This window comes from Barbus barbus, assembly GCF_936440315.1.
Source record: "Barbus barbus genome assembly, chromosome: 20".
In the NCBI taxonomy this organism is placed as follows: Eukaryota; Metazoa; Chordata; class Actinopteri; order Cypriniformes; family Cyprinidae; genus Barbus; species Barbus barbus.
Window position 1 is genome coordinate 5,888,683 of NC_136748.1, and position 12,779 is coordinate 5,901,461.

General features: G+C 36.9%; 1 protein-coding gene across 1 annotated transcript in view; it reads right to left on the reverse strand.

The window, feature by feature from the left end:
• The window catches only part of LOC306886562 (glycine N-methyltransferase-like), a 32,102-nt gene that overhangs the window by 9,378 nt on the left and 9,945 nt on the right, over positions 1-12,779 (reverse strand). The window contains exons 2-5 of the mRNA XM_079443753.1: positions 8,579-8,706; positions 8,374-8,487; positions 8,151-8,293; positions 1,643-1,767 (exon numbers count right to left, since the gene is read on the reverse strand). Coding sequence (XP_079299879.1) covers positions 1,643-1,767; positions 8,151-8,293; positions 8,374-8,487; positions 8,579-8,706 — 510 coding nt within the window. The remainder of the gene's footprint in view (positions 1-1,642; positions 1,768-8,150; positions 8,294-8,373; positions 8,488-8,578; positions 8,707-12,779) is intronic.

Sequence of the window (12,779 nt, forward strand, 5' to 3'; positions counted from 1 at the left end):
CTTATTTTATTCATTTAATGAGAAGGGCACACTTTTTAATGAAGCCAAATCGGTTTTTATTTTGTAACAAGTAAATACGTTAGTTGAACAACACATTTTGCCGCACATGCTGACGTATTTGTGTAATATGGAAAAATGGTCACTGAACGAATTAGTGAACGAATCTGAACGAATCATTTTGGTGAACGAACGAAAAATGAACGAGTCTCTGGAAAGAATCAAAATTTCCACCACTAGTTTATACCAAAAAGTTATATTTTGGTTTCATCTGACCACATGACCTTCTCCCATGCCTCCTCTGGATCATCCAGATGGCCTTTGGCAAACTTCAGATGGGCCTGGACATGTGCTGGCTTGAGCAGGGGGACCTTGCGAGCGCTGCTGGATTTTAATCCATGACGGTGTAGTGTGTTACTAATAAAGTCGTGACATATTGTCAAGTATGGTGACCCATACTCGAAATTGGTGCTCTGCGTTTAACCCATCCAAGTGCACACACACAGCAGTGAGTAGTGAACAAATGCACACACACACACACACACCGTGAACACACACCCGGAGCAGTGGGCAGCCATTTATGCTGCGGCGCCCGGGGAGCAGTTGGGGGTTCGGTGCCTTGCTCAAGGGCACCTCAGTCGTGGTATTGAGGGTGGAGAGAGCGCTGGACATTCACTCCCCCCACCTACAATTCCTGCCGGCCGGGGACTCGAACCCGCAACCTTTCGATTACGAGTCCAATTCCCTAACCATTAGGCCACGACTTTCCCTTAACAACGATTACCATAATGGTAATCGTTGAGACTGTGGTCCCAGCTCTCTTCAGGTCATTGACCAGGTCATCCCGTGTAGTTCTAGGCTGATCCCTCACCTTTCTCAGGATCATTGATACTCCACGAGGCAAGATCTTGCATGGAGCCCCAGTCCGAGGGAGATTGACAGTCATCTTGAATTTCTTCCATTTTCTAATAATTGCACCAACAGTTGTTGCCTTCTCACTAAGCTGTTTGCCTGTTGTCCTGTAGCCCATCCCAGCCTTGTGCAGGTCTACAATTTTGTCCCTAGTGTCCTTAGACAGCTCTTTGGTCTTGCCCATAGTGGAGAGGTTGGAGTTTGATTGATTGAGTGTGTGAACAGGTGTCTTTTATACAGGTAACGAGTTCAAACAGGTCCAATTAATACAGCTAATGAGTGGAGGATAGGAGGGCTTCTTAAAGATAAACTAACAGGTCTGTGAGAGACAGAATTCTTGCTGGTTGGTAGGTGATCAAATACTTATTTCATGCAATAAAATGGAAGTTAATTTTTTAAAAATCATACAGTGTGATTTTCTGGATTTTTTAGATTCTGTCTCTCACAGTTGAGGTGTACCTACGATGAAAATTACAGATCTCTCCATTCTTTGTAATTGGGAAAACTTGAAAAATCGGCAGTGTATCAAATACTTATTTGCCCCACTGTAGTATTGTAAGAGATATTTATGGTATCGTAATAACTCTAACATACAGTACCGTGAAAAACTGTTTGCCCCCGGCTGATTGTTTTCTGTTTTAGAAATTACATCCATGTTCCAGAGTACTCTATAATTACATATAGATCACAACCACTCAAAAACTGACCCCCCTAGAAGCTTAGGTCACAGTACCTTGTATCAGGTGGAGTCTGAACATCCCCTGCTTGAGGCAGTTCCAGAGTGTAGTCCAGTGTGATCATGTGAGGCTTGTTATTAACCCACAGCACTGAGGTGGAGATGTCCTGTTTTAGGTCACTCTGAAAAACAAGCCCTGATTTTTTCACATTTCATCAGAATTATTGGACTTTTACATAAGCACAAATCAAGTCAACTAAACAGCCTTTTTTTTTTATCACACAGAACAGGCAGCTAGCAAATATTCACAGAATTGTTTGTTTCCCTGTTGATTTCAGTTTTCAACAACTAGAAATTCAACCCATTCTGGTATTTAAGCATTTTACAAATAAAAGTTGAACCTTTAATATAAAACAACCTGAGAGATTGACTTCTTAGAGATTAAATGAAAATTGTACATAAAAAACTGCCCGATCTTCTGATCAACACATTTTACGTAAACCCATTGAACGCATGGCACGCCAAATGCGGTTGACTGTGAGTGACGTCACGTCCCAACACGAACACGCCCCATAGCATAATCCCACCCTTGACACTGATTGACAGGTTTCCGTGTAAGGTGATAAAGATAAAGCATACTTCATACAATTGTTAATTTTAATGGGGAAGTTTCATATTCATAAAATGAAGTGGTCAGGCTCCAAACCAAACTTTTCTCATTTTATAAACGATTTCAAGCTGTATTGTAAAGTCCTGTGTAATTGCACAAATAAAAAGGCTATTAGAACTCATAATATTGTAAGCAGGTATGCTATTGTATAAAGTGAGCAATATTATAAAGTTGTAATTTTATTTATTTATTTGTCTATTATATCTTGTTACTGTCCTCTGGCACTGTTTCATCATATTAATGTTGTTCATCTTTTTCTATGTTTCTTTTACGTTTGAATGTTTCTCGTTGTATTGTTCTGATGTAAGGCATAATAAAAAAATAAAATAAAAAAAAGGTTTCTGTGTAAGGCATCGGAAATGGAAATACAAAGGGAATTGCGATTCCATTTGAGTTTTGGCTGGCTACATACGCGATGCTGAGAAAGTGAAAAAGCAGACGTGGTAATTGAAATTGCCATTTAAATATGACTGGGTCAATACTCGTAAGATATGGGAAACACAGATGCAAACGGACTTTGCATTTCCATTTTAAATTTGGCAGTCACTGTGCATTCGCTTAAACGAAAATGCAAACGGTAATGCGCGATTTGCATTTGGATTATGTCACATTTTATGCGTCCACAAATTGAAAACGCAATTGCAAATACAATTTGCAATTCCGTTTGAATAATGTCCGGAATATCATTCCATAGAGAGATGATCACTGAAATTACAAAGTCATTACGCAGAAGTTAAACCAAAATTATATGATTTTAGACATTTGTAGTGGATACGCTTGATCACATTTCCTGTGGCATCATAAGTTTTAATGACAGCAAGGAGTGCTATAATAATTAATATTTAAACTAAACTGCAGATCTCATGTTATGTTACTTCGATATTATGGCGGACACTGCTGGATTCGGTGGAACGGTCTATTCTCCGGTTTGAATAGGACCAATGATAATAGTTACTATACAACCGCAGCTGTATGGAGGTATTGATGGCGTCTGAAGGCATCTCCACAACATTATGAAAAACACCACTGTATTTGAAGGATACTTCTTGAAGAAAACGGTAAGATTTACATGTTTAAAATACTTTGCTTTTTAAAATACTTTATCAGTGATGCGCCGAATCAGAAAAATGTATTTACACTACAATATAGGCTTATCTGTTTCCACTAAAAATAGATAAAAGATGTTCACCTTTTCAGAAAAACTGCACAAATTTAATTTGATTTGAATTTAATTGTTTAAAACAATTGAAATACTATTTGGTCAGTGGAAAAGAATGAAGTCAACTATATTCTAAAATAGAGTAGGCTATTTATCTGAGAACTAAACAGTTTTTATGGATATTTTGATATATTTATTCTAAAACATACTGGACGATTTTGGCAATAAAAATTAATGTGGCACAAATGGCATTTAGTATCTCATATTTCCTTAATGTCTTGTACCTTTAAACATGGTGTCACGTGGATGGGAATATGCATGGAAATGATATTCAGATGAGGTTATGCATTGTAAAACTAGTCGTTGTAAACTCCATCCATATATGGTGATTTCCGGGAGGAGTCGGGGTAGAGATGCACGTACCTACAATCTTCCCGACTGGGATTTATAAAGTGATTTTTGCGCAGGTTCCGGCGTACGCCTGGTTTTATAAATCTGAAAACTTTTGTGCGTATGCAAAATCTAGCTTTTGTGCCAAAGTACACTTTTAGGATGAAATCTATGTAAAGTTTTATACATGAGGCCCCAGGTGTTTTAATCAGTCTTTTTTGCCCACTTCCAACAACTTTCCTGATTTAATTGAAGGGAGGGTCTATGCGCGGGTGTATGTATTGGCTTTTTCTGATCGTTCAATCTAATATTGTGAAATCAAATTTATTTGATTTACGTGATATATTTACATCTGAATGTGAAAAGAGCCAACGGACTACGTTTCTGCTCTGACAGCTGCAAAACTACACCAAACGCTGTGGGTTTGTGTTAGAATCAGGACTGGTTAGAAAACGTGCTTTTTTCCGCCTACAAACCAAATTTCAGTCTCAAATTCAGTAGGCAAAATTAAATCCTGTCTGGCTGGCACGCTTCATGTCCCATAATTTTTTAAGAATTATGTTAGTAGGCAGGAGAAGAGGCAGCCTTTAGTAGTTGTTTGAATGCATTCACCCACACGAGTGTCTAGACTACTAAAGCAATCCAGTCAAATGAGTTTTCAACTTATTTATGGAAATGGTCAAAAGTGGACAAACTCAAAAACTTTCAGACTCCCTTTACACCTGTCTTTAGCATTGTCCCCTTGTGATGAGATCGACAAAAACGCACGTACCAGGTGTAAACAGGGCCTAAAGGGGTAATCTATTACACTTAAAGGGGGGTCTAATGCTATGAAGATCAAGAGCATGCCCATCACTGCACAAGTATATTTTTATAAATGATTTACCATATGTTGTTGATAAGGCAAATATAGTTATGTATGCTGATGATTCTACAATGTTTTCCGCAGCACATACATTAACTTAGCTTCAGGAAAATTTAAGTTATTTAATAAATTGATTTTAAATTTAGAAAAAAAACAAATGTATTGTTTTTAGTAACAAAAATAGTATGACTAAAGTTGCCGATTTGAATTTATTTATTAACGGGGTGCCAATAGAACAAGTAACACATGTTAAGTTGCTGGGTGTGATGCTTGACAATACGTTGTCCTGGTCCAAACATATAGATAATATATTAAGTACTATGGGTAAAGGTATAGGCCAGGAAATGTTCTGCATTTATCCTATTTTCACTTTTAAGAGATGTGGTACAGTCATTAGTTTTATTGCATTTAGTAGTACTGCCCTATGGTATGGTCAAGTGCTGCGGAAAAACACCTAAAAAAAATTTCAGATGGTACAGAACAGAGCAGCCAGGCTAGTGCTTCATTATCAGTTTCAGGCCAATGTTAGTGATATGCATAGAAAGTTATCGTGGCTACCGGTGAAGGTTAAATTACATTTATGATTGTTGGTATATTTTTATAAGGTATTCAAGTATCATAGGGCTACTCCTTGTTTTTTCTTTGAAAAGCTAGTTTATGTGGGACTTAGACATGATTATAAAACATGTCAAGTGAGTAGGGAGCAACTTTTTTTACCGTGTCCGCAAACAAATTTGATGAAAAAGACTGTACTTTATCAAGGTTCTGTTACTTGGAATATGGTAGATACAAGAAAAAGTAACTGTACATATGTATTAGGGATGGGCGATATGGCCTAAAAAATTTATCACGATAATTTCAGGTATTTATTGCGATAACGATACAAATGACGATAATATATATATTTATACAGATACATACACATATAAGTTTATTTCATATAGTCTTATTAATGCAATTAACTTGAAACTTTCTGTACACAGCCAACTTATGGCCATGCTAATGCGTTACGGACGCTTCATATTAAATCATATGCATAGGCTACTGGCACACGTTTACCACGTTGCTGATGACTGAAAGCCTGTGTATGGCTATACTGCTGTGATCTGTTTCAGGCTTTCCATATCATAACATTTTAGAAATTAATTCATTGTAATATCTCAGAAATGGCATATTTAACGAGAACATCGCGGAGATTTAGACTGCTTTGCTGTTTGGGTCAGAAATGCACAGGCGGACTGAAGGAAAAATCACCAAAACTATTTTAAATGTCATATAATGTTCATTGTTAATATTATTATCTTATCTAAACTTTTTATGTGTTTCAAACAAACTTATGTCGCCATCTGCGTTGCATTCATGCAGAGAGCAAGATTTTGCGTGTTCACGCGCATGCTGTGTGAGACGCTCAAGAGATGTGGGCTACATTCTTATTTGTCTACCTTTTTTTTTTTTTTTTTCTTCATTACAAATCTTGTTTGGTTTTATTTTGTATCATTGCATGTTAAAAATAATTCACTATGTTATGCAGATGCAAAACGCTAGACTGCGAATAAGTTTAGCTACAGTTTCACATTTTATAAATATTTGAACAATATATTCAGCATATTTAACAACCTGTTTTGTATCTTTATTTAATGCATAAGCGATTTATTAAAACAAGTTTATGAGGCTATGCTCTAGAGTCTAGACTATTATTCATATGCAAGTGTTTGTGCGGAAAAGAATGCGCATGCATGACAGTGAGGTGCTGGCGCGGATCACTTGCATTTTTTCCTGATAATGAAACAACTTAAAATAATAATAATTAAAAAAAGAAAATTTAAAATTGGGGCTCGTCACATACATGAGAAATATTTCTCAGGGCTCTACGCTTTTCTTTTTAGGAGCGCTTGTGCTTCTAATTTAAAATATTTAGGAGCACGATCAAAAATTTAGCAGCACCTTCAAATCAATAATCAACAATTCTGATCAAAAATGAACCTTCCCATTAGAGGTGATATTTGACTCCTTAAAGTGATTTACAGGGAATTTTGTTTTTACCTTTGTAATGGCATTTTTCTAACTTTATTAAAAGTATGGCATCTTTTATGTCAAATTCAAATTGGACGTGTTTCCACTCTTTGTAGCCACCATTTTTCTGTACACTTTGCATATGACGGTAGTTTGCTCCTCATCTGATTTTCTGTAACCAAACCAGTTGCAAATTGTGGAGGTAGCACACCAGACGCGACTGAAGCGTTAAGCGCGAGTGATTTACATGTTAAATCAATGCAAAGACGCGTATAGACATCCTGCCGTGCAATTCGCGCGAATGACGCAGCGCGAATTGAGCGTTTAGAGCGAAATTCTATGGCAGTCATACATGTGCGCCTGGCAGAAGCCCCGCCCATGACGCGAATTCGCGACTGTTGTGCAGTGAATTTCACGCACGAATGAAGCGAGTAAACCCAAAATGTTCACGCGTCCAACTACGCGCGAATAGCGCGATTTATTCGCGCAAGTCGCATCCGGTGTGAATGCACTGTCAGCCTCACGTCCGCCTTCCGCCATGCTTGTTTTCACTCCGCACGTGAACAGTGAATCGGGCGCGCACAAAACTACGTCATCAACTAGACTTATCGTTATTATCGTGAGGAGACAAATTTTTATCGTGAGGAGAATTTTCAACGGTATATCGCAAACGATAAGATATCGCCCAATATGTATTGCGAAGAAAATGTGAAGATATGCTTATAAATATGTAGATGTATATTTTAAGTGCTGCTTCTGCTGAGATGTATAGTTTGTGATGTGATAAGTCAATTAGTTTTTTTAACTATTTGTACGATTTTCTGTTTTGGATTGAGTTGAGGACCGCAGGAAGACTAGCAACCACTCTGTGGAAGCTAATGGGGATCCAAATAAAAAAACAATAAAAATAAACAAGACTTGCTCGAGAATAATGTCTCAAAAGAAGTGTGGTTTTGGTTGTGAGGGAAAGATAACCTTGTTCAGCATCCCAAAGAACCCAGTGTTACGTGAAACAGTGTAGTTTGATGTTAGATGTAGTTTGTTTTTCCAGGGCAGCAACGGAGTTTCGCAAGAATGTTTGTTTGTTTCCGTCATTTCGGGTGACGTGTTTTATAAATAAGGCCCATTTCGATGCTGGATTTGTAAATTTTTTGATACAGAAAGATGAAGACACGCTTCCAAGAGCTCAGCTGTTTTCAGGGAGAATCATAAAGCTGTATCTTTCTTTTATAAATACGATAAAACTAAACACTCTTTGGAGATATGAAGGATGCAATATTACTCTATAGGTACTAAGATTAACATGAGATTGGGTAAAACCGTTTGTGTTATGTCCCCTATGGGGCTGTGACAAACAAAACACTATTGGCTATTTTAAAAAAAGGGGAGAACCCACACCATGTGTCTCGCCATAACTTCCTGTTTTATTGAAAATAAGGTCAGCACACCTCAGTGGGCCTTTAACTACCTTATAGTAAATATTCTTTCCTTGGGGTGCTTGGCCAGTCTCAAGGATGTAATCATAGTTACGGTGGTCAATGATTAGGATCCCTCCAGGTTTCACCATGCTGGCTATGTTTTGTAGGGCAAGCTTCTGATCACTCTGGTCCCCTGTGAGATATGAGAAAGTGGTTAAATAGACAAATCCGTAAACAAAAACAATTACAACTTTTTTGCTTTGGTATTCTTACCCTTGAAATCTGGTAAATGAGCAAATGAATTGCCTAGACAGACTACTGCATCAAATCCATCTCCAGGTTTTTTAACATCTTCTGATAACATTAGCCAGTTGGCCTCCTCAATTACTGAAATAAAAAGTCCAGGCCATGAAGAAACATTTAACTGATTCTTGCATAAAAGTAAAGTCACTCACTCAAAACAGGGATCTCCACTCACCCCAGTTATCAAAGGCAGGCTCTTTTCTCCTTTCCCATCTTTCTTTAAGAGCATATTTGAGCATTTTGTCACTGGCATCCACACTAACCACCTTAAATCCCTCTTCTACCAACATGATGGAATCCACCCTTTAAAAAAAAAAAAAAAAAATAATAATAATAATAAAAAAATAATAAATATAGCTGCAAGCAGCGATCACCGTGGATCAAGCACTTAAGGTGGTCTTGGCCAACCTGGATGTATGGCTGACAGTTAAACACATCCAAAATGGGCTCACAGATGCACAACATACACACACACACACACTGATATTAAATGATTTAACTAGTATATTAATACTCTATATTTACACACACACACATATACACAGACATACATGCACACACATTTTTGTGTGTTAATTTTTTTAAATAAATGATAACTGACAATACTTATTCAATACTTAAGTCTTCTCTTTTTAAGAGTTCATGTCATTTTCAGGTTTTACTGTAATCATAATCTGGCATAATTGTAAAAACTGATATGTCTGTATGAACAAAATGGTAAACTTTGACTAAATGTTATTTCAAATGTTATAACAGTGATTTTACAATATCTAAGCATAAATCCATCAAACCTATGAACAGTACTGTTTAAGTTGTGGTTCTCAAACCTCTCCATGAAGTATCCCCAGCACTGCACATTTTGTATGTCTCCCTATATCCAGTGTTGGGGGTAACGCATTACAAGTAACGCGAGTTACAAAATAATATTACTTTTTTCAAGTAACTAGTAAAGTAACGCATTACTTTTTAATTTACAAGAAAATATCTGAGTTACTTTTTCCCATTTATTGACTGACAGTGCACTGTGTGAACATGCTGTTACTGTAGTTCTAGACTAAATGTGAATGTGCATTAATTCATCCCACTCGCAAAAAACAGATTTAGTATTCATCAAAATAAATTAAAACAGTGAAATGCAAACCTGTAATTAAATATGTTAAATAACACAAATATATCTAATCCCATTTTATTAACCAATGTCTTTGCTGCTGACCTTTGATGATCCAGTTTAACCATACTAATAAGAAAAAATAACTTTAGATAAACTAACAATTGGGATTCATTGTTTTTTTATTGCTGAAGAGTGTTGAACCTTCTTCTCATGTGTTCTACTTTACAGACGTGAATTTCCCTTTCCTTCAGCCTGAGGTTTATTCATTACACTTTTTGGTGTGAAAGGGCTTTTACATTTGCTATAATTAGAACTTCTTGTATTAAAAACAATCAAGCAAAACAAACAAAAGTAACGCAAAAAGTAACGTAACGCATTACTTTCCATAAAAAGTAGCTAAGTAACGTAATTAGTTACTTTTTTAGGGAGTAACGCAATATTATAATGCATTACTTTTAAAAGTAACTTTCCCCAACACTGCCTATATCTGATACACCCACTTTAGGTCTTGCAGTCTCCTCTAATGAGCTGATGAGCTGAATCAGGTGTGATAGATGAGGGAGACATACAAAATGTGCAGGGCTGGGGCTACTCCAGGACAGGTTTGAGAGCCACTGAGTTAGTTCAATGAGCCCATTAGTGGTCTTCTGCTGCCATCTCGACATCATGTGGAAGTTGTGGCCTAATGGTTAGAGAGTAGGTCTCGTAATCCAAAGGTTGTGAGTTCGAGTCTCAGGTCTGGCAGGAATTGTAGGTGGGGGGAGTGAATATCCAGCGCTCTCTTCCACCCTCAATACCACGACTGAGGTGCACCGAACCCCCAACTGCTCCCTGGGCGCCGCTGCCCACTGCTCCGGGTGTGTGTTCACGTGTGTGTGTGTGTTCACTGCTGTGTGTGTGCACTTTGGATGGGTTAAATGCAGAGCACGAATTCTGAGATAATCACCATACTTGGCTGTATATCACGTCACTTTCATCTAGTGGTTATAAATTGCAATTTCTCATACAACACTGTGTTTTTAACCTTTATAACTATTATAGTTATTTTTTGCCCAATCTCTCTTCAAATTTTGCATGCTTGTTTAGAATGAAATTATGCATCATTTTACACAGTTTTGAGAATTTGTGAGCTTTCTTTCAGGATTCATAGGCCTTTGGGTACACTATGTAAAGAAGATATTATAAAATAACTGGTTTATAGTTGTCCAAATGCATATGTTCAACATTTTTGATAATTATTGACCTAGAGAGTCTAGAGAATAGTACTGCACTGATTTTATTGATTTTGATTTTAAAAACCATGTCTAGTTCACTAGTTCCAGTAGTTTTTTTTTTAAATAATCTCAGTTTGATTGACAGCATTGATCCCAGAGGCAAAGTTGTTCAGAATGAAGAGATTTATGGTATGATAAACCTCATATCCACTTTGCATGCTTTTTAAGAGTAATCTGATACATGTTTTCAACAAGTTTTGTAAAGTTTTGAGTTTTCGTTTAGGTTTTATAGGCTTCTAGGTATATTTGGCGACACCCCTTTTTTAATGACCCTGTTAGAGTTAACCAAAGGACAAAATTCAATATTTTTTTAATAATTATTGATCTAGAGAGTCCAGAGAGTATTACTGCACTGTTTTGATCGAGATTGAGAAAATGAGTAGGTTTTTAACATGGAGAATATTTCATGAACTATTTGATTGACCGCAACAGTACCTGGGGTAAAGTTGCTCATTATGAGGGCATCTATTGAATGATATGTATATTGTGTGGATTTGTGAAACACCACGTGATTACAGAGCCAAAAAAACTCATTAGCGCCAACTAGTGGCCGATTTCTTTCAAAATTCTTACAGACCTTTAGGGCCATGAGTCGAACATGCCCACCGAGTTTCTTTCCGATCGACCTCCGTTAACCTTGTTTAATAGGTGCTTAAACTTCATTGGCAGATGGCGGATATGTTTTTTGAGATACGCGAATGTCCAGTTTTTGGATAATTATTGACCTAGAGAGTCTAGAGAATAGTACTGCACTGATTTGATTGATTTTGAGTTAAATGAAGGGCTAGTTCACAATCAGAAAAAAAAAAAATCAATTTTTTTTTTTTTAATTATTGATCTAGACAGTCCAGAGAATTATTCTGTAGTAGTTTGATCGAGAAACCTAGGACCAGTTCGCAAAAGTAGGTTTTTAACATATTTGTGGATATTTAATGAATGATTTGATTGACAATATTAGTCCCAGAGGCAAAGTTGCTCAGGATGAGTAGATCTATTATATGATATGAATATCTAGTGTTTGTGTGAATATATGAACATAATCTACAATTTGAGGTCATTTTCTATAGAAATTGTGTTTGAGGCATTTAACTGTTATAGCACCACCTATTGTCCGATCTCCATGAAACTTTGTGGACTTGTTAAGAGTCGTCTGACACATGTTTTCACCAAGTTTTGAGTTTTTGTTTAGGTTTTATAACCTTTTGGATATTTCTGGCCACGACCCTTTTTAAAATAACCCCCGTTAGAGCTAACCAAAGGACAAAACATTTTTTTTTTGATAATTATTGATCTAGAGGGTCCAGAGAATTGTGCTGCAGTGGTTTGATCGAGATTGAGCGAAAAACCTAGGACTAGTTAGTGCAAAAGTAGGTTTTTAACATATTTGTGAACATTTAATGAACGATTTGATTGACCGCAATGGTTATTGAGGCAAAGTGTCTCAACACTAGAAGATCTTTCAAATGATATAAATATTGAGTGTATGTGTGAAAAATTGTGCAATATACAATCATTTATGTACTTGAAAAATGAAATTTCTTCGATTTCCGATTTCTTTCAAAATTCTTACAGGGTAAGATGGGGCCATACCATTTAGACATTTGTACACTAGGAGTAATATTTTAAAATCAGTTCTGTATTTCTGTGTATCTGTGCTGTTTTCCAGTGGGAATTTTCACTCCAAAATGGCAGCCGCGCCACCTAGTGGCTGTTACCAAAAAAAGCATCAGAGTTTCATCCCTTGGGCTTCTTTAATCTTTGATTGTGCTTTCATACTGGCAGCATTTGTCACGCGCAGTTGAACCGTGGCTTGTGTACTGCAAATACAGAGTATCATCAATTCTGTCGTATTTTCCAGTGTTCTCCAACAAACCCTGTGCCATGTGCTTGTATGATATGGCCAGCATACTCTGACGCAAAGCAACCGTGTCCCCCTCTGTCCCATACATATGTAAATAGCATGCTGTATATAGGTAGTTTACATGGTGAAA